The 19,964-nt window shown below is 63.9% G+C and overlaps 2 protein-coding genes across 2 annotated transcripts; both read right to left on the reverse strand.

The window, feature by feature from the left end:
• Positions 1-512: 512 nt before the first annotated feature.
• C1QL1 (complement C1q like 1) lies at positions 513-5,705 on the reverse strand. The gene is made up of 2 exons (XM_088537138.1): positions 5,091-5,705; positions 513-713 (listed from the first exon to the last, which is right to left on the reverse strand). The coding sequence occupies exons 1-2, from the start codon at positions 5,676-5,678 to the stop codon at positions 534-536; spliced, it is 768 nt and encodes a 255-aa protein (XP_088393264.1). The 5' UTR covers positions 5,679-5,705; the 3' UTR covers positions 513-533.
• An 8,869-nt stretch (positions 5,706-14,574) lies between these two features.
• DCAKD (dephospho-CoA kinase domain containing) lies at positions 14,575-19,357 on the reverse strand. Its single transcript, XM_088537264.1, has 4 exons — positions 19,245-19,357; positions 17,210-17,413; positions 15,245-15,332; positions 14,575-14,863 (listed from the first exon to the last, which is right to left on the reverse strand). Exons 1-4 carry the CDS (start codon positions 19,354-19,356, stop codon positions 14,578-14,580), a joined length of 690 nt encoding a protein of 229 aa, XP_088393390.1. The 5' UTR covers position 19,357; the 3' UTR covers positions 14,575-14,577.
• Between the last annotated feature and the right edge of the window lie 607 nt (positions 19,358-19,964).

Below are 19,964 nucleotides of genomic sequence, written 5' to 3' on the forward strand. Positions count from 1 at the left end.
GTGGCCTGACCTCCCCGGACTCCCCCTGGCCTCAACGCCTCCTCAGACTCCCCATTGGCCTCCGCGCCTCTGTGGGCTGCCTGTTGGGACATCCCCGCTGGCCTTGATGCCTCCGTGGGCTCCTTGTCACCCCCAAGCCTCCACAGGCTCCCAGCGGCCTCGGTGCCTCCGCGAGCTGCCGGCCTCAATGCCTCCACGGGTTCCTAGCAGCCTCAGCCCCTCCACCCGCTCCCCCCGCCCCGGCACCCGCCTGGGAGGCTCCCGTTGTCCCCAGGCTGGGATCGGGCTGGGGCAGAGGTGATGGTGACGGGACAGGTCACCTGGGGACAAGCCGGGTCCATCTCACCGCAGCCTCCCCAGGGAGAGGAACATGGGGTGCTCGGGGATCCGACTGAGGGCTCCTTGGGGACGGGGACAGGGCAGCGGGACCCCTCGCCCCGAACGCGGTGGCGCGGGCCGGGGGCCCAAAGAAAGCAGAGCGAGGCAGGCACAGGGTGGCAGCTCCGTTTACGGGCCGTGCGGCGCCGCGGCGCTCAGTCCGCGTACACGATGAAGCCCGAGAAGGTGCTGTACTTGTTGTTGTTGCCGCCGTGGGCCTTGCCCCCGTCCAGCTTGATGAAGACCTCGTCGCCCGCGTCCAGGTGCAGGATGACGCTGTTGCTGGCGTAGTCGTAGTTCTGGTCGGCGTCCTGCGCGATGGCGCTGGCCCGCACCTGCGGCGGGGACACCCGCGTCACCCCCGCGCCGCCCCGGCCTCCGCCCTGCGACATGGCCCTGTTTTGTCTTGTGTCCTGTGGCCCTGTGGCCGTGGTGTGGCCCAGGGTCCCTGGCATGGCCTCGTGTCCCAGTGTCCCTGTTTCGGTCCTGTCTCTGCCTTGGTGCTGTGTCCTGGTGTCCCCGTCTTGGCCCTGTGTCCCTTCCACCCTCCCATGTCCCTGCTTCAGCCCTATGGCCCTGCCATGGTCCTGCGTCCCAATGTCCCCCTTTCAGTCCTACCTCCCATGTTCCCACCTCAGACCTGTGCCTTGGTGTCCTTGTCCCCGTCCCCTGTCCCTTCTCCCTGCCTTGGCCTCGTGGCCCATGTCCCTTCCTCCCCCCATGTCCCTGCCATGGCTCCCTGGGGTCCCTGTTTCGGCCCCATCTCCCATGTCCCTGTCTCAGTCCTGTGCCCTGGTGTCTCTGTCCCCTGTCCCCACCTTGGCCTCACAACCCTGCGTGGCTCCTGCCACCCCAAGGCCCCCACATCAGCCCTGCACCCCAGTGTCACCCTGGCCTCCCCGCAGTGTCCCCTCCTGTCCCCACCTCAGCCCCGTGCCCTGGTGCCCCAGGGAACAACAGGTGACAGGCAGGGCCGGGGCAGAGCCACGCGTAGGGCCCGGCGCCCCCGGCTCTGTCCCCTCAGCCAACGCTCCGGCCCCACGGCCGCTCCGGGTCCTTTCCCGGCACTCCGGCCCCACGGCTGCCCCGGGGCTTTTCCCTTCTCCCGGCTGCCGCCCAGGTCAGGTTTAGCGGCCAGGCCAGGGCTGGGCAGCCTGTGTCCCCGCTGTGGGGCACCCACGGGCGCTGGGGACATGCGCCCCGGCAGGCCCAGCCCTCCCACGGGGCACAGAGGACACCGGGTCCCGCTGTCATCCGCGGGGCACCCCAGTACAAGGCCCTGCGTGGCCCTGGCACGGAGCTGGGGTCCATCGCACGGCTCCTCCGAGCATCTCTCAGCACTTCCGCCGGCCCGGTGGGCTCTGGGCGGCACCTCGGATACGGGCCCACGGCGCCGGGGCTCAGAGGTGGCCCCGGGCTCCGCTCCCGCCTCTCCAGGCTCTGGAGACGCGGCACACGGTGCCCCGGAGCAGACGCTCTGCCGGCCGGGGCTCCCAGGGGCCTCTTGGCAGCCAGGGAGACGCAGCCGGAGCAGCCCCTGCCCGCAGCTCGGCCCCCTCTCCTCGGCCATAGCTCACAGCTCTGGTCAGAAGCTGTTCACTCTGAAGCCTACTGATGGCCACCACACAGTCTCATCGGGATTGCTCTCATGCAACACCTATGGTTGCCGTCGTGCTGTCACCACACTAAAAATCACCCTTTTTTCTAACCCCTCTGCCCAGCCTCAGCTCCAGGAGCAGCTGCAGGAAGCAGCTCCGGGCAGGAAGCCCTGGAGGACCCAGCCTGGCCCAGCGGGACCTGGCGATGGCTCCTGCGGCGCCGGGGACACGGGTGCCGGCGCGCGGCGGCAAGAGCCATTTCGTGCAGCCGCCGTCCCCTCCTCCGCGCTCGCCGCCACATGGGGCCATTCGTCTTGCCTCGTTAAGGAGATGCCTTGTCACTGCGCGCGCCGCCGCGCGCCAGCCCCAACGAGCCGTGACAAATGGCAGGGCCGCGGCCGCCGGGCACCGCAGAGCTGCCCCGCGCCTCAGTTTCCCTGCGCGCAGCAGCGGCAGAGATCCCGGATTCCCCCATCCCCGGCACAGTGTTGGGAAACACTAAAACCTCCTTAAAAGCCCATGTTTTTTTGTCACCCACAGTGTGATGGCACATGGGGACGGGGACGCCGCATCCCCCCAGCCCAAAGGGAACCAAAGCCGGGGGCAAAGCGCCGGCGGGAAGCGCAAAGGGAAAGCCCTTTGCAAAGCCTGTCGTTTCCCAAAATTAATCTTTCTCAGCTGCAATGAGATGCTGTCCCCTCCCCGGAGCCACCTGCAGAGCCGCTTCCTTGGGCACCGCTGCCCCGCACGGCAGCTCCGGAGGTGCCCGGAGCAGGGAAAAGGAAAGAGAGAAAAATCCCTCCCCGGGCAGCGCCAGCTCCCGGGCACCCGGATGCTCTGCTCCGGCCTCGGGTGCCCATCGGGCCCCGCGGGCGCTGCTCCCGAATCCGTCGCATTTCAGGGTGCTGCACCCAGGCTGCCGGGGTGCGCGCTGGCCCCGCGGGGGGCACTGGGTGCCCTGGGTGGTGCCACCCCAGCACGGGGATGAGCGGCGCCGTGGCCGGGGCTGTGCGTGGTTCTGTGCCCACCGTCGCGGCGGGTGCCACGGTGGCAACGGGGGCAACAGGGGTAGTGCTTGGGCAGCCGGTTATAGCGGGGTGCCCCGGGCAGGGCTCAGCGCGGCAGCACCCGCGCTGCTTCGCCGTCCACCTTCCCCAGCACTCGGATGCAAGGCAAATAATTAATTAATGGTAATTAAGCGCACGGAGCGGCTCCCGCCCTGCGTGGGATCCCCTGGCTCTCATTAAGGCTACTGAGCGTGAGCCCTTGGGGCAGCACGGAGCTCAGCGCACGGCCCGGGGGGGTCATTTGGGGGTGAAACATATATATATTATATATATATATATAAATATTTAATTGCATGAAGCTGGGAAATAAATAAATAAACAAATTAGTCAGGGCTCCCGAGCATTGCAAGATTTCCCTCTGACTTTGGGGTGCAAAGAGGGGGATTTTGCTGGGGGGGGATTGCCATAGGGTGAAGATGCAAAGGGAGGCAAAGTGTTAAAGCCCCCGGCGCTGGCGAGCTCAGCCCCGTGCAGAGTTCGTTAGTGGGTCTCGGGTTTAATGAGGCATCGGCGGCATTAGGTGCTTAGATGGCCGCGCTCATCCGAGTGCCCTGGCCGGTGCCCCAGGGCTTGCCGTAAATCAAAATAATAAAACATAATTACACGTATATTAAAAAAATGATTGAAATCAAAGCATGACAGGTGGGCTGGGGGTGGCAGGAGGCACCCGGCAGGCTGGGGAGTCCCCTGAAATGTGCCCAGGGTCTGGGATGGGGTGACACGGGGGGTGACACAGGGGTGCACGGAGGTGTGGGGGTCCCCGGGGAGATGGTGGCTGGGGGGGTGAGGGTGGATCTCCGGGGGGTGATTCCCCTGTACAGCCCCTGCTTGCAGCACCCAGGTGGCTGTGGGCATCTCCCAGGGGGGCTGGAGGTGCCACGGGGCCAACGCACCCGGGGATGCAGCAGTTGCACAGGGATGCGGTGGGTGCCCGGGGATGCGGTGGGTGCCCGGGGATGCTGCGGGTGCCCGGGGACGTGGTGGGTTCTTGGGGACGCTGTGGGTGCCCCGGGGATGCATCTCTGGAGCCAGGGGAAGGACAGGGCACGTGGGGACGCAGCTGGGGAAGAGCTGAGCTTGCCAGGGGGAAATCTGGAGTGCGCCTCTGGAGCCGGGAGAAGGACAGGGCACCCCTGGGTGCTCCCAGAGCCTCTCCCCATGGCTCGGAGAAAGACAGGGCACCCGGAGCGCATCTCCAGGGCCAGGAGAAGGACAGGGCATCCTGGAGGTGCAGCTGGAGAGCATCTCCGGAGCCGGGAGGAGAACAGGGCACCCCAGAGTAAACCCGGAGCACATCTCCATGGCTGGCAGAAGGACAGGGAATTCTGGATATGCACCCGGAGCACATCTCTGGACCCAGGAGAAGGACAAGGAAACCCTGGAGTGCACTCAGAGTGCATCTCTGAGCCTGGGAGAAGGACAGGACATGCTGGAGGCGCAGGAAGAGTGTGTCTCCAGGGCCGGGAGAAGGAGAGGGTGCCCAGGGGTGCACCCGGAGCACATCCCAATGGTCCGGACAAGGACAGGGCATGCAGGGAATGCACCCAGAGCACATTGCAGTGCCTTGGAGAAGGACAGGGCATGAAGGGAGTGCACCCAGAGCACATCCCAATGGTCTGGAGCAGGACAGGGCATGCAGGGGGTGCACCTGGAGCACATCCTAATGGTCTGGAGAAGGACAGAGCATGCAGGGGGTGCACCCGGAGCACATCCCAATGGTCCGGAGCAGGACAGGGCATGCAGGAGGTGCACCCAGAGCACAACCCAGTGCCTTGGAGAAGGACAGGGCATGTAGAGGGTGCACCAGGAGCACATCCCAATGGTTCGGAGAAGGACAGGGCATGCAGGGGGTGCACCAGGAGCACATCCCAATGGTTCAGAGAAGGACAGGGCATGCAGGGGGTGCACCCGGAGCACATCCCAGCGCCTTGGAGAAGGACAGGGCATGCAGGGAGTGCACCAGGAGCACATCTCCATGGCTAGGGGAAGGACAGGGCACCCCGGGGCGCACTGGAGTGCGCAGCAAGCAGCTGCCATCGCCCCTTACCTGCCCGTTCTTGCAGAGGTCGGCCCACATGCTGGTGCCATCGCCACCGCGCATGAGGACGTGGTAGGTGAAGAAGTAGGTGCCAGCGACGGCGCAGGTGAACTTGCCCGAGGCGGCGTCGTAGCTGTTGCCCAGGTTGGTGACCACGTCGTCGAACTTGAGGATCTCGTAGCCCTCGTGCGGGTTCTTGAGGCCGGCATAGAAGGCGACGCGGGGCACCGTGCTGTACGTGGCCGTGCTCACGGCGCCCGCCGCCCCGGCACCCGGCAGCCCGGGGGGACCCGGCCGGCCCGGCTCGCCCCGTGCCCCCGGTGGCCCCGCCGCGCCCGGCGGCCCTGGTTCGCCCGGCGGCCCCGGCGGCCCCGGTTTGCCCGGCCGGCCCGGTTTGCCCTGCGGGCCCTGCACCAAGGTGGAGGGCGGCGGGAGGGCGCCGCGCTCGCTCATCGGGCCGGCGGCGCCGGTGGCGGCGGGGGGCGGCCCGCCGTAGGGCTCGCACACCATGCGGCACGTGCCCAGCATCTCGTAGCGGCCGTCGGTGCCCGCCGAGCTCACGAGCACCGGGATGAGCACCACGAGCACGAGCAGCATCACCACGCCGGCCGCGGCCGCCAGCAAAGTTTTGCGGCCCAGGCTGAGGCGCCGCCCGGCCGGGGCGCGCGGCCGCCCGGCGGCGGGAATGGTGCCGGTGGGGGGGGGCCCGGCGGCGGGCAGGGCGGCGGCGGCGGCGGCGGCGGCGGCTCCGCTCCGCTGGCTCCGGTGCGCGCCGCGCGCCCGCCCCGGACACGCCCCCGCCCCGGACACGCCCTCGGACACGCCCCCTCGCCGCGCTTCGGGCGGGGTGGGCGGGGCTCGCAGTGACAGATCACGCCCATCCTCCCAGAGACCACGCCCCCTCCACCTTCAGGCCACGCCCCCTTGGCGTGGCCACCCCGCGGCCCCGACGGCGCCCCCGGCCCCTCCGAGCGGGGGCAGCTCCGGCCGCCCCGCCCCGCCGTCGCTTCCACCTCTCGTCACCCCCAGCCCCCAAAACCCTTTAATTAAACCCAAACGCAGCAGCCAACCCCCACTGCGGGCCCCAAGCCGCCCGCTCCCTGGTGGGGGCGCAGCCTCCTGCCTCAGTTCCCCTCCTGGCCACGGGTACATGCGGTTGGGGGGCAGGGGTTGGTCACGGCGCCCCCCGCCATCGCACGCGGTTGGGCCCGGCTGAGCCCGGGTACGCTCAGCGCATGCCAGGGGCTGCGGAGCGAAGGCCGCACCAGGGCGGCGGCGGCTCCGGGGGGCCCGGCGCGCAGCCCCGGCCCCCGCGTCGCTCCCCATCACGTCTGCCGCAGAGCACCGGCGGGCTCGTGCCACGTGTGGCGGGGGGGCGGCCGGGGACCCGCAGCGGCGGGGCCGTCGTCTGGCATCTCAATCAGCGGCGCCGGGGCCGCCGGGCGGCTCGGGCAGTGACAGCCGCCTCCAGCGCTGGAATTAAGCAGAGGCCGCGGCAGCATCTGCGGCTCGGCGGGTCACGGGGACGGGGACGCGGCGCTGGCGGCCGCAGAGCAGCCCCGGGGCAGCTGCTGCCCGCGCGGGGGCTGCGCTGCCCGGGCTGGGGTCCCGGGGAGTGCGGTGCAGGGCTGGGTGCGGGCATGCAAAGGCACCTCGATATGCAACATGCGCACGAACACGTGTCCGTGCACGCGTTTGCACACAGGCATACGTGTGCAAAGCTGCACGGCGCTGCTGGCGCAATGTGCGTGTGCACACACTGATGTGCGTGCGCACGGCTGCACACGTTGCAATGCAACATGCACACACATACGTGTGCGCATCCGTGCATGTGTGCAAACACACGCACGTGTGCACAGACACTCACATGTTGGCCTGTACGTGCCAATGTAACATGCATGCAAATACATGTGCAAACACATACATGTGTGCAAGAGTCCAACAGATGTGCACAGGCGGTGATGCAACATGCACACAAGTGTGTGTGCAAACACATGCACATGTGTGCGTGCAGACACACATTCATGCCCATTCATCATGCACACCAATGTGTGCACGAGCACCCGTGCAAACACGCATGCACACTCCAAACCCAGCGGAAAATATCCCGGCTGCACCACATGCAACACGCGGCCCCTGTCACTGCCCTTTGCCACCACAGGCACTGGGGGACGGGGACACCCTGGGGCGCCCGGATGCATCCGGGGGTGCCGAGCGCGCGGAGTCTCATTAGGGCGCCCTTTGCATGCTCTGCTCCGCCAAGGGACGAGGACGGGGGGGGACACACATTTAATCATTTCTCCGAGCATCGATTTGCAAATCGATGACGCTGCTGCGCTGCGGCGCGGGGCCCGCGCTGACCTCCTTCTCCTCCCCTGCTCGCGGGTAAAGCGCTTCCCGTTTAATCAGCGTGCAGAAATCAATTAGCCACTTATGACCCGCCGCTCCGCTTACTGGAGAGTGAGATAAAGATGCCACCAAGAAAAAAAAATCATGTTTCATAAGAAGCTCCCAAAGTGGGAGGCAATTATTCCTATTATCTTAACGAGATTTTTTTTTCTTTTCTTTTTGCTTCTTTTTGCTTTTTTTCCGAAAAGCCCGAGCCCGGCGGGCGCAGCGCTTTGTGCACCCGCTCGCTGCTGAATGTGCAGCAGAGTGGCGGGTGCTGCCCCTTGCACCCACGGATGCACCCGCCGTGGCCCCCCTGCTGGCAGCTCCCTCCGTGCTGTCACTATCATGACAAATAACTCGGAATCTGCTACTTCTTCCCCGATTCTTTTCTCTTCTTCCCCCTGCTTTTGCTTTTTTAATGAGCTCCTAAAAATACGCCCTGCCGCCTCGCAGAGGCGATGAGCTGAGTCACCCCCCTGGCGACGCAGGGGTGTCCTGGGGTGCTGGTCACCTGTGTCCCCTCTGTCCGTGGGGTCTCAGCTTTGCAGAGCCAGAGCTGGCGAGTGCCCCACAGTGCCCATGAGCGCACAAACGCGTGCACATGCGCGTGGCTGAGCACCCAGATCCGCGCGCTGCCTGCACGCGTGCAGGGGTTCAGCCAGCCCCATGCAACAGAGGGCCACATGCACGCACGTGTGTGCATCTACACGTGCAAGCAGGCGTGCATGTGCGTGTGCACTTCTGTCTGCACACACGGGCATGCATGCGTGCAGGTGCTTGCATGCACAGTCGTGTGCATGACATAAGCATGCCTGCAGAAACAGGTGCGTGCACACATGCATGCATGGGCATATACATGCACGCGTGTCTGCACAGAGCTTTGCATGTGCACACTTGTGTCTACAGGCACACACAGACTTGCACGCAAGGCCATGCATGCGTCTGTGGTCGCACACATACACGTGCATATGCACAGACAATTGCACCCACAGTCGTGTCTGTGCACCTGCACGCATGCACACACGCATGCACAGTCATGTGCATGCACCCTGCGCCTGTACACATGCTCACACACATGCACACTCCAGCAGGACAATGCTCTAACCCCTTAGGTCCCTCTCTCCAAGGCCACCGTGTCCCCACACCCAAGATCCCTGCAGCAGAGGTGCCCAGAACGGAGCAAACAAGCAACAAATCTCCCAAGCACCGAGTTTGCAAGGAAAAGGGCAGGTGGAAAAGCACGAAGCGCCGCGGCCACCGCTCCGTCAGGAGGCTCCCGGTGACGCGAGCAGCCGCGCGCCAGCGGAAAGGTTAAGCTAACAAGAGCTCCTGCCGCAATCGATGCGCAGCGCGAGCCCCCGGCTGTTTGCTTTGCATAATTGCGCGGGGAGGTGGGCGGCAGGAGAGGCTGGGGCGAGCGCACAGAGGGCAGGACAAGGGGGCTCAGGACCCTCTCTGCTGCAGAGTTGGTCAAGGCAGATTTGGGAATAGGGACGGGGTGGATGTTGTTCCGTGCCTCAGTTTCCCCTTGCGCGGGCGAAGCTGGCAGCACGTGTGTGCATTCGTGCGAGGGGATGGTGTGTGTGGACAGAGGTGTGTGCAGGGGGCACGCGTGCAAGTGCTGTGAGCACAAGTGTGCAAGAGTGTGTGTGTGTGCATCGGTGCTTGTTCGCTGACTTGCACAGCAGTGCAAGTGCAGGTGCGCAGAGAGGTGCATGCAGGTGTGCAGAGAGGTGCATGCACATGCTTGTGTGCATGCACAGGTGAGTGCAATGCTGCACAACTGAGTGTGATGCACTTGTGCACGTGAACGTGAAAGGCTGCACACATGGGAGTGCCAATGTGCAACTCTGTGTGTGCACATGGGTACAGAGAGGAGCGTTTGTGTATGTGGACATGTGTTTGTGCACATGGGTTGGTGCATGGGTGCATGCACAGGGGAGGGCAACAGGGGTGCCCTCCTGGCTGTGTTTGTGCACACGAGTGGGAAAGGCTGCATGGGCACAAGTGCAAGGGAACCTAGACATGCAGCTGTGTGCAGAGGGGTGTGAGCACAAGCACGCCTGCGCTTGCACACGCATGTTTAGAGGGGCAGGGGGGTGCTTGCATGCACACACTCGGAATGGAGGTGCGTGCACAGGCGAGCGCGGTGGTGTGTGTGTGCGCCGGGAGGAACCGCGCGCTGACAACGATGCAGCCGTGCTGCAGAAGTGACAGGCGGGCGGCACGGCGGCCGCCTTCCCGCGGCGCGGCCGGCAGCTCCGTCACGGCTGAGCCACCGCGCGGGCCCCCGCGGCGCTGCCCGTGTCACCGGCGAGGGGACGCGGCCGTGCGGGCGCCGCAGGAGCCTGGTGCTGCGGCACGGCCAGGCGCGGGGCCGGGCAAAGCCCCGCGGCACCGGCCTGCCCAGGACACGGCGTGGAGGGATGGAGCGGCTGACTGCCCAGCCCCTCCAGGCTGCAGCGGGACGTGGTGGGTGGGCTTGGGACTCCCCGGGTGCCAAGTGCTACATGGGACTGGGAAGAGCCCTGGGATCACTCTGGGTTCTGGGATCACTGTGCTGGTTGCTGTTGCCTGGTGGGGACATTCATCCACCCACAAACCCATCCTTCCGTCCATCCAGCCACCTTTCCTTCTGTCCATCCATCCATGCCACCTCTCTTCCACCTACCTACCCATGCATCCCTGCATATATCCGTTCCTCCACCCACACATCCATGCAGTCATCCACAGAACCCTCCCCATTTCCATTCATCATCCATCTTCACATCCATTTATCCACATATCCATCCATCCATGCATCCATCCACATGTGTCCATGCATTCACCTGGCAAAACATCCACCCATCCACACATGTCCGGGCATCCATCATTCCCCAAATCCATCCATCCGTCTGTCCATCCACCCATCTATAAGTGAGCAGCCCAAGGCAGCTTGCACTGCTGCCAGGCAGGAGGACATGGCCTCGGAGTCCCCCTGGATGCCCCCAGGACCCAGCCAGAACTGGGATGCCACATCCCTGCAAATCCCCTTGGTCATGGGCCTGACTCGGGCCACCCACGTATCCACTATGGATCCATGAGGATCCATGAGGAAGGAGCCAAGCTTGGTGCTCAAAGGAGAAATGTCTTCGGTGGGAAGATGCTGGGCTGTTTGGAGAGGATGTGGGAGATGGTGCTGGCTGGCAGCCAGCCTGAAGTTGACTAGTGAGCCCATGGCTACCTGGTCACGTGGCTGGCTCTTTGAGGAGATGGCTGGCAGCCAGCTTGGTGCTTTGGCTGGTAGCTGATTGCAAACTTGACTGAGGACTTGACCAAAGAGTTATCTGCTTGGCTGCCTGGCTAGCTGGACAGCAAGGTGACCATTTGGCTGCCTGGCAGAGGACTGGCCAGCTGGTGGCTGGAAGGCTGACTAGATGGTTCACCATCTGGCTATTTAGCTAGCTGGGTGGTTGGCCAGCTGGGGGATGGTAGATTTGCCATCTGATTGACTGGCTGGTCAGTTGTCCAGTTGGTTGACTGGTTGACTAGCTAGCTGGTTGACTGGCTGACCAGTTGACTAACTATTTGGCTGTTTGGCTAGTTGTTTGATTGGCTGGCCGGTTAGTTGGCTTTTGCCAGGCAAATGCTTGGCTGTTTGGCTGCTTGGTTGCTTGTTTGGTTGGCTGGTTGGTTGCTTGGTTGCTTGGTTGGCTAGCTATCTAGTTTGTTGCCTGGTCAGTTGGCCAGTAAGGTGCTTACCTGGCTGGCTGTCCTCCTGCTTGCCTTATGGGCTAGCTGGCAGACCAGGCAGGTGGCTAGCTAGCCGGCTGCTTGCCCAGCTGCCCAGCTGGTCGGGTAGGAGGCTGTTGACCACCAGCCGGCTGGCTGGCCAGTCGAGCAGCTGCCTGGCCGCTTGGCCAAGGGGCCGTTTGGCCGGCTGGCTGGGTGACCCACCAGATGGCACAATGGCCATTTGGCTGGCTGCTCGCCAGCCACCCGTGTGTCCGCACGCCCGCAGGACCGTCCCTCGGCCCACGGGTGGCAGACGGCCTCCCCATCGCGCGGACACCCCGTCCCGGGGCCACGGTGGGAGCTGGGATGCTCCCGGCTCCAGCGCCGCAGGGGCGGCGCATCCTCCGCACTGTCCCCCTGTGTCACCCAGCCTCTAATTAACGATGTCTTGCGCCCAGCAGGGCCTGCGCACCCTCCTGCCGGTTCTCAATTAAGGGCTGGCAACACCGCGGCTTAATTAGAGGCTGCCTGACGGGGCCGGGCGCCGCCTGACGGAAAATCACTGCTCTCCTGGCCGAGGCGAGCGGGGACCAGGGCCACCAGGGAGCAGAGCCAGCCCTGGGGGGAACGTGCCAGCCCGAGCACCTGCCCATGGGGCCCAGGACGCCTGGGCCCACACCCAGGGGCCTCGAGCTGCTGCCGGTTTCACTCGTTGCTGCCGAATTAGGGCTGGAGGCTTCGTGTCGCCGGGGCCCGAACGTGACGGCAATGCCCAACGTGGCCGTGTTTACCCGCGCGTCAATCAGGCGCGGGGCCGCGGCCGCCTAATTTTGCTCCCTTCCCTGGGGGCCCCGGCGCGCGGACGCTGAGTCCGAATCAAGGTTACTCATAATCCTGTGGCACACAGAGACGCTGAGAGCACATATATTAAAGTCACACATTGATTTATTTTCGCTGGCGCCTCCTTCCCCGGTTGCTCGGAGGCGGCGTGGACTGGGCTCCTGCAGCTAACAGTGTGTGGATGGGACCGGGACGTGGGCTGGTGGGATGGGGGCATTGGGTGATAGGACAGGGATGTTGGGATGGGGACAATGGTGACGAGTTGGGGTGCTGGGTTGATGTTGGGTGATGGGATGGGGTGTTGCGTGATGGGATGATGTTGGGTGATGGGATGTGGATGTTGGGTGATGGGATGGGGGTGTTGGGTGATGGGACAGGAAATTTGAGTGTTAGGAGGTAGATGGGGGGCAGGACGGGGATGACGAGTGATGGGATGAGGACACAGGGTGATGGGAGAGGGATGTTGGGTGATGGGATGATGACGCTGGACAGTGGGATGGGGACACTGCATGATGAGATGGGGACGCTGGGTGATGAGGTGGAGATGCTGGGTGATGAGATGGGGATATTAGATGACAGGAACATCCAGTAATAGGTTGAGGATATTGGATGACAGGACTGGGAATGCTGGGTGACAGGACAGGGATGTTGGATGAGGGGATGAGGACACTGGGTGATGGGTTGGGGACAACAGGTGATGGGAAGATGACACTGGGTGACATGCCAAGGGCCACGTGATGCCACTGTAATGCCCTGTGGCACATGCAGGGATAGCGGCACTGGGGGACATCCCACACTCCGGGCACTGACTGGGACACTGGTGACCCCACACAGGTGACAGGCAGCAGCGACGCTCAGGACACCGCGACGCCGCACGGTGACATCGTCACTCGGCAGCTCCTGGCTCCCGGGCAGACTGTCCCCAGCTCCCGCCGTCCTCGCGGGACATCCCGGGACGGGTGCCCGACCCGCTGGCAGCGTCGGCAAAATCCCTTCCCCATGGACAGCCCCGGCCGTGTCCCCGGCGGTGACCCGTGACACGTGGCCGTCCACCGAGCGACCGCACTGGCCACCAATTTGCAGCAGCCAAACATTTGGCCTCGACGCCATCTCCCCACTCAAACAGACCTGGATCAGCGGAGGCAGGAGCGGGGAGGCCGCCCCGGATGCGGCCCCATCCATCGTGGAAGTGTGACGAGCTGCCCCGGGCTCAGCTCCCTGCGCTGCCGAGCGCCCCTGTGTCCACTTGGATCCCCAGATCCCAGGGCAGCGCCAGCTCTGCGGCCCCTTCCCACGCAGGGACAGCACCAAACGTCTCCGTTTCCCCCCAGAAATCCCACCCACGGCCGCGCTAAACTCATTACCAGCTGGAAAGCGCCGGCCGGCCGTGAGCGAGCGGCAAATGCGATTACGGCTCCGCTCCTGCTCCCGCCGGCCGCCGTGCGGCCCCATTTGTCGCGGAGCCGGGAGACAACCCGGCCTCAGCTCCGGCTTCACCGCGGCCCTGATTTATGGCTCGCTGCGAGGGCCTCACGCGCTGCCACCGCAATTAGAGGTGCATTAAAAAAACATCAAGCAAGCGGAGGAGAGCAGCCGGCGGCGGAGGGTTAGCACCGGCTGCGGCGTTCCCGGGTGGCTGGAGCGGGGCTGGAGCTCCAGGCCGGGCCGAGAGGTTCCTAAACTTTGCTCTCGAGCAGTGACCTTTAGAGAGCGGCTGCGGCGCGCTCGGCCTGGGAGCAACATGGGAATGGGCCGGGGAAAGAGCAGCGGAAATTCTGGAAGCGCCGGAGCCGGGCGCTGCTCTGCACTTCATTAATGAGGAGGGTGCGGGGGAGGCAGCCGCTGCGCCCGGACACCCATCCCAGGGAAGTGCCAGGAGGCCCCCAGGAGCCGCCGAACGCTGCAGGAGGCCCCGGGGCTGCCGGCGCTGAGGGCGCCGCTCGCCTGGGCCCGCGGAGCCGCAGGGAACGTCCCGGGATCGCTCCGGCTGCAGGAACGCAGGGCTGGGCAGAGCGCGTCGGGCGGACACCTCTTCCTTGCGAGATGATTTATTGTCAGTTCCCCGTGGACTGATTTAAGGCTTTTCGTTAAATCTCCAGGAAAGCAGAGGGCATCTCCCACCTAAGGTGGGATTAGCCAGGGCCAAGGGCTTGGAGGAGACCGACCCAGGCATGGCCTCTGGTGAGAAAGGACTCAGGAATTCACATGTTCCCCTGCTGAAGAGATGGTCCTGGAAGGCTTTAGAGTGCCTCAGCTCACCCCAGGCTGAAGATCAGCCCAAGGATAACAAGGGTTATCCCTGGCAGCAGCAGCCGGAGCAATCCCATCCCACGGACACAGCAGATCCGTAAGTACCCGGGCAAGAAGTGAGAGCAAGGAGATGGGAGATGATGCTGCGAGAAACCCCATCTTCACCTTGGGAAGGAGATGCCTCCTCTCCCTGCCTGCGTTCAGCCAGCCTCGCTCATTAAAACGGGTGGCCTTTCCCTGTCCTTTTCAAAGCTGGCGATCCGGGTTTGAAAGCCAAACAAACCAGAGCTCGGCAGGTGACTCAGGAGAGGAAGCGGCGGAGGAGGCAGCAGAGGAGCGCGGCGAGGCCGGCCGCGGCCGTGCCCGCCGCCAGCCGTGCCCACAGGAAGGCGCGCGAGGCGGCGAGCTGCCCGTGCAGGCGCAGCACGTGCCGGCGGGTGCAGGCGCGCTCGCCCGAGTTGTCCACGACGTGCGTGGCCAAGCGGCGCTTCTCGTCCAGCGGCAGCTGGCAGGCAACGCGGGCCTCGGCCTCGGCGCGCGACAGCCCGTCCCGCCGCATGAGCCGCTCCAGCTGCGTCCGCGGGTCGCTGCGGGACATGGGGATGGATCGGGGAGCCCGGCCACCCCTCCCCGGCTCCCTGCACACACAGCAGCCCCCGGAGGCCACCACCATCCCGTGGGGCCACCCTGCCCGCCCCGTGTCCCCCAAGGCGACCTGGGTGTCCCCAGCACCCGCAGACAGCAGTTTTCTGCTCGGGTTGGTGCCCGGTCTCCAAGCAGCCTGGGGGAGCAGCCCCCACTCGCTGGCTGGGTAAAGGACTGCGGAGCTTCTCTCTCATATGGAAAAGAGGCAGCACATCCAAAGGCTTCACCTGGGGCCACAGCTAAATTCCCTCTGGAGAGGCCGGGAGGTGACAAACCCCCTCCCAGCCACCGAGAGAGGCGGCAGGGTCCCGCGTGGCACTCACCAGTACACCAGCACCGTGTATTTCATGAACTTGGTCAGTCTGTTGGTCTCGAAGAGCAGGGGGATGTCGAGGATCACGTAGCGGTAGCCTGCAGGAACGACAGCCCCCGGGAAGTGGTGAGCGCCGCCCGGGGCCCGCGCACCCTGCTCCGCACGTGCACGAGGCCGCTCCGGCCGCGCCGAGCCGGGAGAGCCGCTCCGGAGCGGGAGCGCAGCACAACCTCCCCCTCCATTCCGCAGGGAGGAAAGCGCTTGTGTTTCCACAGGAAAAAAAAACACAAAAACACAATATCCGCTAACCTGATGGTCTCTGACCAAAGGTGAAGCTGCGGAAAATAAAACGAGGTGCTGAGACGAGAGGCGCGGACGGCAGCGCGTCCCGGCGGAGCCGTCCCGCCACCCGCGCTCGCCTCTCCGGAGCGCTGCCTGCAGCAGCATTGGCCTTCCTCTCTGCTCCTCTTTCACTCGACTATGACTTTGCCAGGCTACAGTGATTCGAGCTGATGTTTTCCAGCTCTGTTTCCAGACACGTTTCCTTCTCTTTTTGGAAAGCTTTAGCTCAACATTTCCGCATTTACAGGGAGCAAATCCCTGCAAACCCCTTCCTGGCCCTGCCACCAAGCCATGAGTGCCCACGAGCCGTGTCCCCAGGGCCGCAAATCCAAACGGATGCGAGAGGCACCTCTTGTGCCAGGCCCTCCAGAGCGTCCCCAGCTGCGACCGAACCCACCCCGAGCCCCTCGGCGCTGCTGCCGCCTGCTTCTCCTCTTGCTGCCAAGGGCTTCCCCCAGCAGAGTCATGGGGACCGCTGGGGACAGCAGGAGCACAGGGACGGTGAGGAAACCAATCCTGTCTCCAGCCCGGACAAGTCAGGAGGATTCTACCCGCCGGCGCCTCCCGTCTGTGGTTCCTCGACCACGAGGAGCAGCTCGAGGAGGACCCAAACCACTGGGTGCAGCCGGCCAGGCCCCACGGCTGCCCCTGGGCGTCTCCATGTCTTCCACGCACCGCTGTATCACACCCGGAGCACCTGGAGACGCCCGGGGTGGGGGAAAAGCTGCGAGTGGGGAGACCCCATTGCCCTGGCAGAGGCGCTGGGACACCGGGGCGTAGCCCGGCACAGGGAGGCCTCCGGTTTTGTTGGGGCATTTATATAATTTTATCTTAAACTGAAGTAATTCGCCCTAACTGAACTGGCGGCGGCAATCAGGGCATTAACGAAGACACGATGAGCCAAGGAGCCCCCTTGCACCTGCACCTCCACCCCGAGCGCGTCCGGGCTGCCCTGGGGCTGGATCAATAGCGCTTCCTCACGCGCCAGCCCCGCCGAGACGACATCCAGCCATCCCGAGTCATTAAAACGGGACTAACGAGCACAAGGCAGCGGGCGCAGCGCTCTCGCCGAGGGCCGGGACGGCTCCGAAGCGCCGCGGCCCCTGGGCTGCCGGGTTGCCGGCGCGTCCCCTCCTCGGCTCCTTCCCTCCTCGCGGCCCTCGGGAGCGCGGCCCCGGCGCGGGGCTCGCGGGCTGTCACGCAGCTCGGCTTCGACAGGCCCCGCCAGCCGGGCTGGCCGTGAAGACATCCTTCTGTCTACACGCAGCCCTCGGAAACAGCTGGTGATCTTCTCTGGCATTTGACTAGAGCGAGTTTGACAGCTGTATTTGTTCTATTTATCAGGGGGGACGCGGCCCTTTGGAAGCTCAGCTGTCAGCCCCTTTCTCACCTTATTGGCTCTGAAAGCGCTCGGCAGCTTCCACCGAAGCCGCAAGGCCGGGGGGTGGGCGAGAAGGCTCGGCTGTTCCAGGAGGTCTGACATTATGCTGCGATTCTGAGATATTATCCAGGTGGCAACCTCGGAAGGGGCCTCCCAGCGCTCGGCTCGGGCCCTGCGCACGGAGCCGCGGCGGGAGGATGCGGAGGGCAGCGGCGGCCGCGCACGAGGCCCCCCCAGCACCCGGCCGCTCACCTAGCACGAAGTACTTGAGGACCTGCTTCAGCATCTCCTTCTGGATCTCGGGGTGGGTGATGGCGTTGAGCAGCTGCCGCTGCTGCGGCTGCGAGAAGACGATGCTCCCCAGGGCCGCGCGGTTGATCTCGCCGCTCTCCAGGAGGATGCCGGGGCCGAAGTGCTGCACGATCTGCTCGTAGGCCTTGCGGCGCGGCCGCACCACTGTGACACCAAAGAGCCGCCGCTTAGAGCCCTGCACGGCGCCTGCGGCGGCAGCCCCAGACGAGCTCTGCTCATTGAATATTGGGTTTATCCCTCGCGGCAGCGAGCAGAGCCGCCTGCCAGCACACGCGGGCCCGGCGCGCGCAGCCACCTCCCTCTGCGGGGACCCACGTGTGACACTGTCACCAATGCGGCCCCACAGCCCTCCTGGGGCGGCTGCCACCCCGGCTGAGGAGCCAGCGGGGCCAGCAAGGGACCTGCTGACCACCCCGCGCTCGGCACGGGCGGGAAAGGAGCAGGCCCTTCCCGCGGCGCGCAGGGAGGAGGCCAGGGCAGGAGAGCTTAGAGAGGCAGCAACTGCAGGGTCACGTTCACCGAGAACGTCAGCGCTTGGGCAAACACGGCCCGGCCGCCGCGAGCCTGCCCGTTAACACGGATTGTTACTGCTGTCAACCTCAGCCACCGGATCCCTGGCGAGAACGGACACAAAAGCCGTCTCGGAGGTGAGCGCCCAGGAGCTGTTTGCAGGCACTCTGACACCGCACAGGAACATAATTTGAGAGACCTCAGAAAGCAGCAGCAAAAGGATGCAATAATAAAAACATAATTAAGATCAAGCTGAGGCTAACCGCAGAGAAAGGCAGAGCATATATAATTTTTCTCTAAATCCTGGAGCATTGCCATGGGTTGTAGCCTTGGGGCACCTTAATAAAAGTCTTGAAGAGCAATTTCTTTCTCCATTGGAATTTCGAATTGGAATTTCAGTGTGAGTGAAATCTAGGGAGCAAACACACACATATGAAAAAGGAACTGGAGAAAAAAATGAATTGACTGGGAGGAAACCAATACTGAATATTCTTTTCTGATTGTCTCTGGGAGCATTTTGCACCTCTAGCAAATTTTCCACACCGCGAGAGGAATTACAGTGCAATAAAGTGTGGGAGCATCCCAGCGGTGAGCGGCTACGCGGCAAGTTCTTCAGCAAACAGAACAACCCCGGCGCTTCACAGGGACATAGGCAAGGTGCAGTTCAAGCTGCACCGTTTCACCACGGCAAGCTCCAAGCCTCTGCTATCCACAATCAGCAGGTTTTACTGCAGTGAGCGCCGCTCTCCCCGTTATCCCACTGGACCAGTGGGATTAACAGTGCCACCCGCAGCATGTGGATAACGGAGGAGGACAGAGGCACCAAACCCGGATTTCGAGGTCCCTTTGCAGCAAGAACAGTGTGTTTGAGGAGCAGCAAGGTCTGCTGCAGCCCCAGTGCCCTGCTGAACACACGTGCCCAGGCCCTAGCCTGAACACACGTGCTGGGCTCTGGGTTTCAGCAGATTAAGACGTAAATGATTTTGTGGACCAGTCTGCCAGCATTAACAAAGGAGAAATATCCACCAGAGAGGAAAATGCTCTTTCTGTGTTTGAGTGACAGCAGGTAACACATCTGAGCTACCAGCTGAGTGTCCTGGGAATGACAGAAGGAGTCAAACAGCAGAGGGAACACGACGTGGAGAAGCTCCTGTGCAAGGAGCTGCCTCCCGGAGCTGAGCAGCACCGGCCACCCCGCGCTCCAGGACAGGAAAGCGGGCCAGGAGTCGAGATTTTGCTGGTGTGTTTGTTATTAGGATGCGATTTTTATTTTTTATTTTTAATTAAAGATATGCCCTCGCTCTAATTCCCCAAGTCAGCTGCTCTGCACGTCCACGCGGACTCGGGAAGCAGAGGGAGAGGGTTACTAACGTCCCCAGAGCACCCTCTGCCGTCTGCGCTGCAGCAGGCACGGCCGCCAGGCGCCAAGGGAACCCGGGGGGACGAGGGGCTGCGCGGAACTGACCTTCCCTGGCAATAACATCGGCATCGATCACGGCACAGCCCAGCTCCTGCAGCATGGCCACCACCGTGCTCTTCCCCGTCGCGATGCCGCCCGAAAGTCCCACCAGGAACATGGTGCTCTGGAACAGAAAGGAAGCGCTGAGAAGGCTCCGTGGCAGAGCTGCTTCGCCTGCACCGCACACGGGAAATATTTGTCCCATGGAGGCGAATTCATCCCAAGGCCGTTGTGCTTCATATTCATATTCACGCGCTGAAGTTTGTCGCTCCAGGCAGCCGTGAGGATCCTACCAAAGCTCAACGGGTGCCTCTAGCTTCACAGCGATAAGAGCTGAGGCAGGTCAAGCTGGGCTCCCCTGGGCCCTCATCATGCGGGAGGCGCAAGCCGGGTTCCTGCAGCTCCACGTGACTCTCTGCATTCGCTCCCATTTAGCATCTGCCCAAACGGAGACATCGTATCACTCAAAGTCGGGCACTTCTGGCGGGGTTATCACAGGTGACTCGGAGTCGGTGACAAGCGGGAAGGGGCCACGCAATGGCGGGGGCAGACGGCCACGCGCGCCCTGCTGGCGCCGGCACGGCCTGAGCTCAGCAGATGGGCTGCGGCGGCAGACGCGCTGCCCCGGCAGAACCGGGACGCAGAGCGCGGCGCCGGGCACGTCCCCACGCTGCCTGGAGCCAACGCTGTCACCAACAGCCCCCGCTACACGGACGGCACAAAGCG

This window comes from Tinamus guttatus, unplaced genomic scaffold (genome assembly GCF_059628265.1).
Source record: "Tinamus guttatus ecotype Peru unplaced genomic scaffold, ASM5962826v1 Tinamus_guttatus_pri_ptg000732l, whole genome shotgun sequence".
Taxonomy (NCBI): Eukaryota; Metazoa; Chordata; class Aves; order Tinamiformes; family Tinamidae; genus Tinamus; species Tinamus guttatus.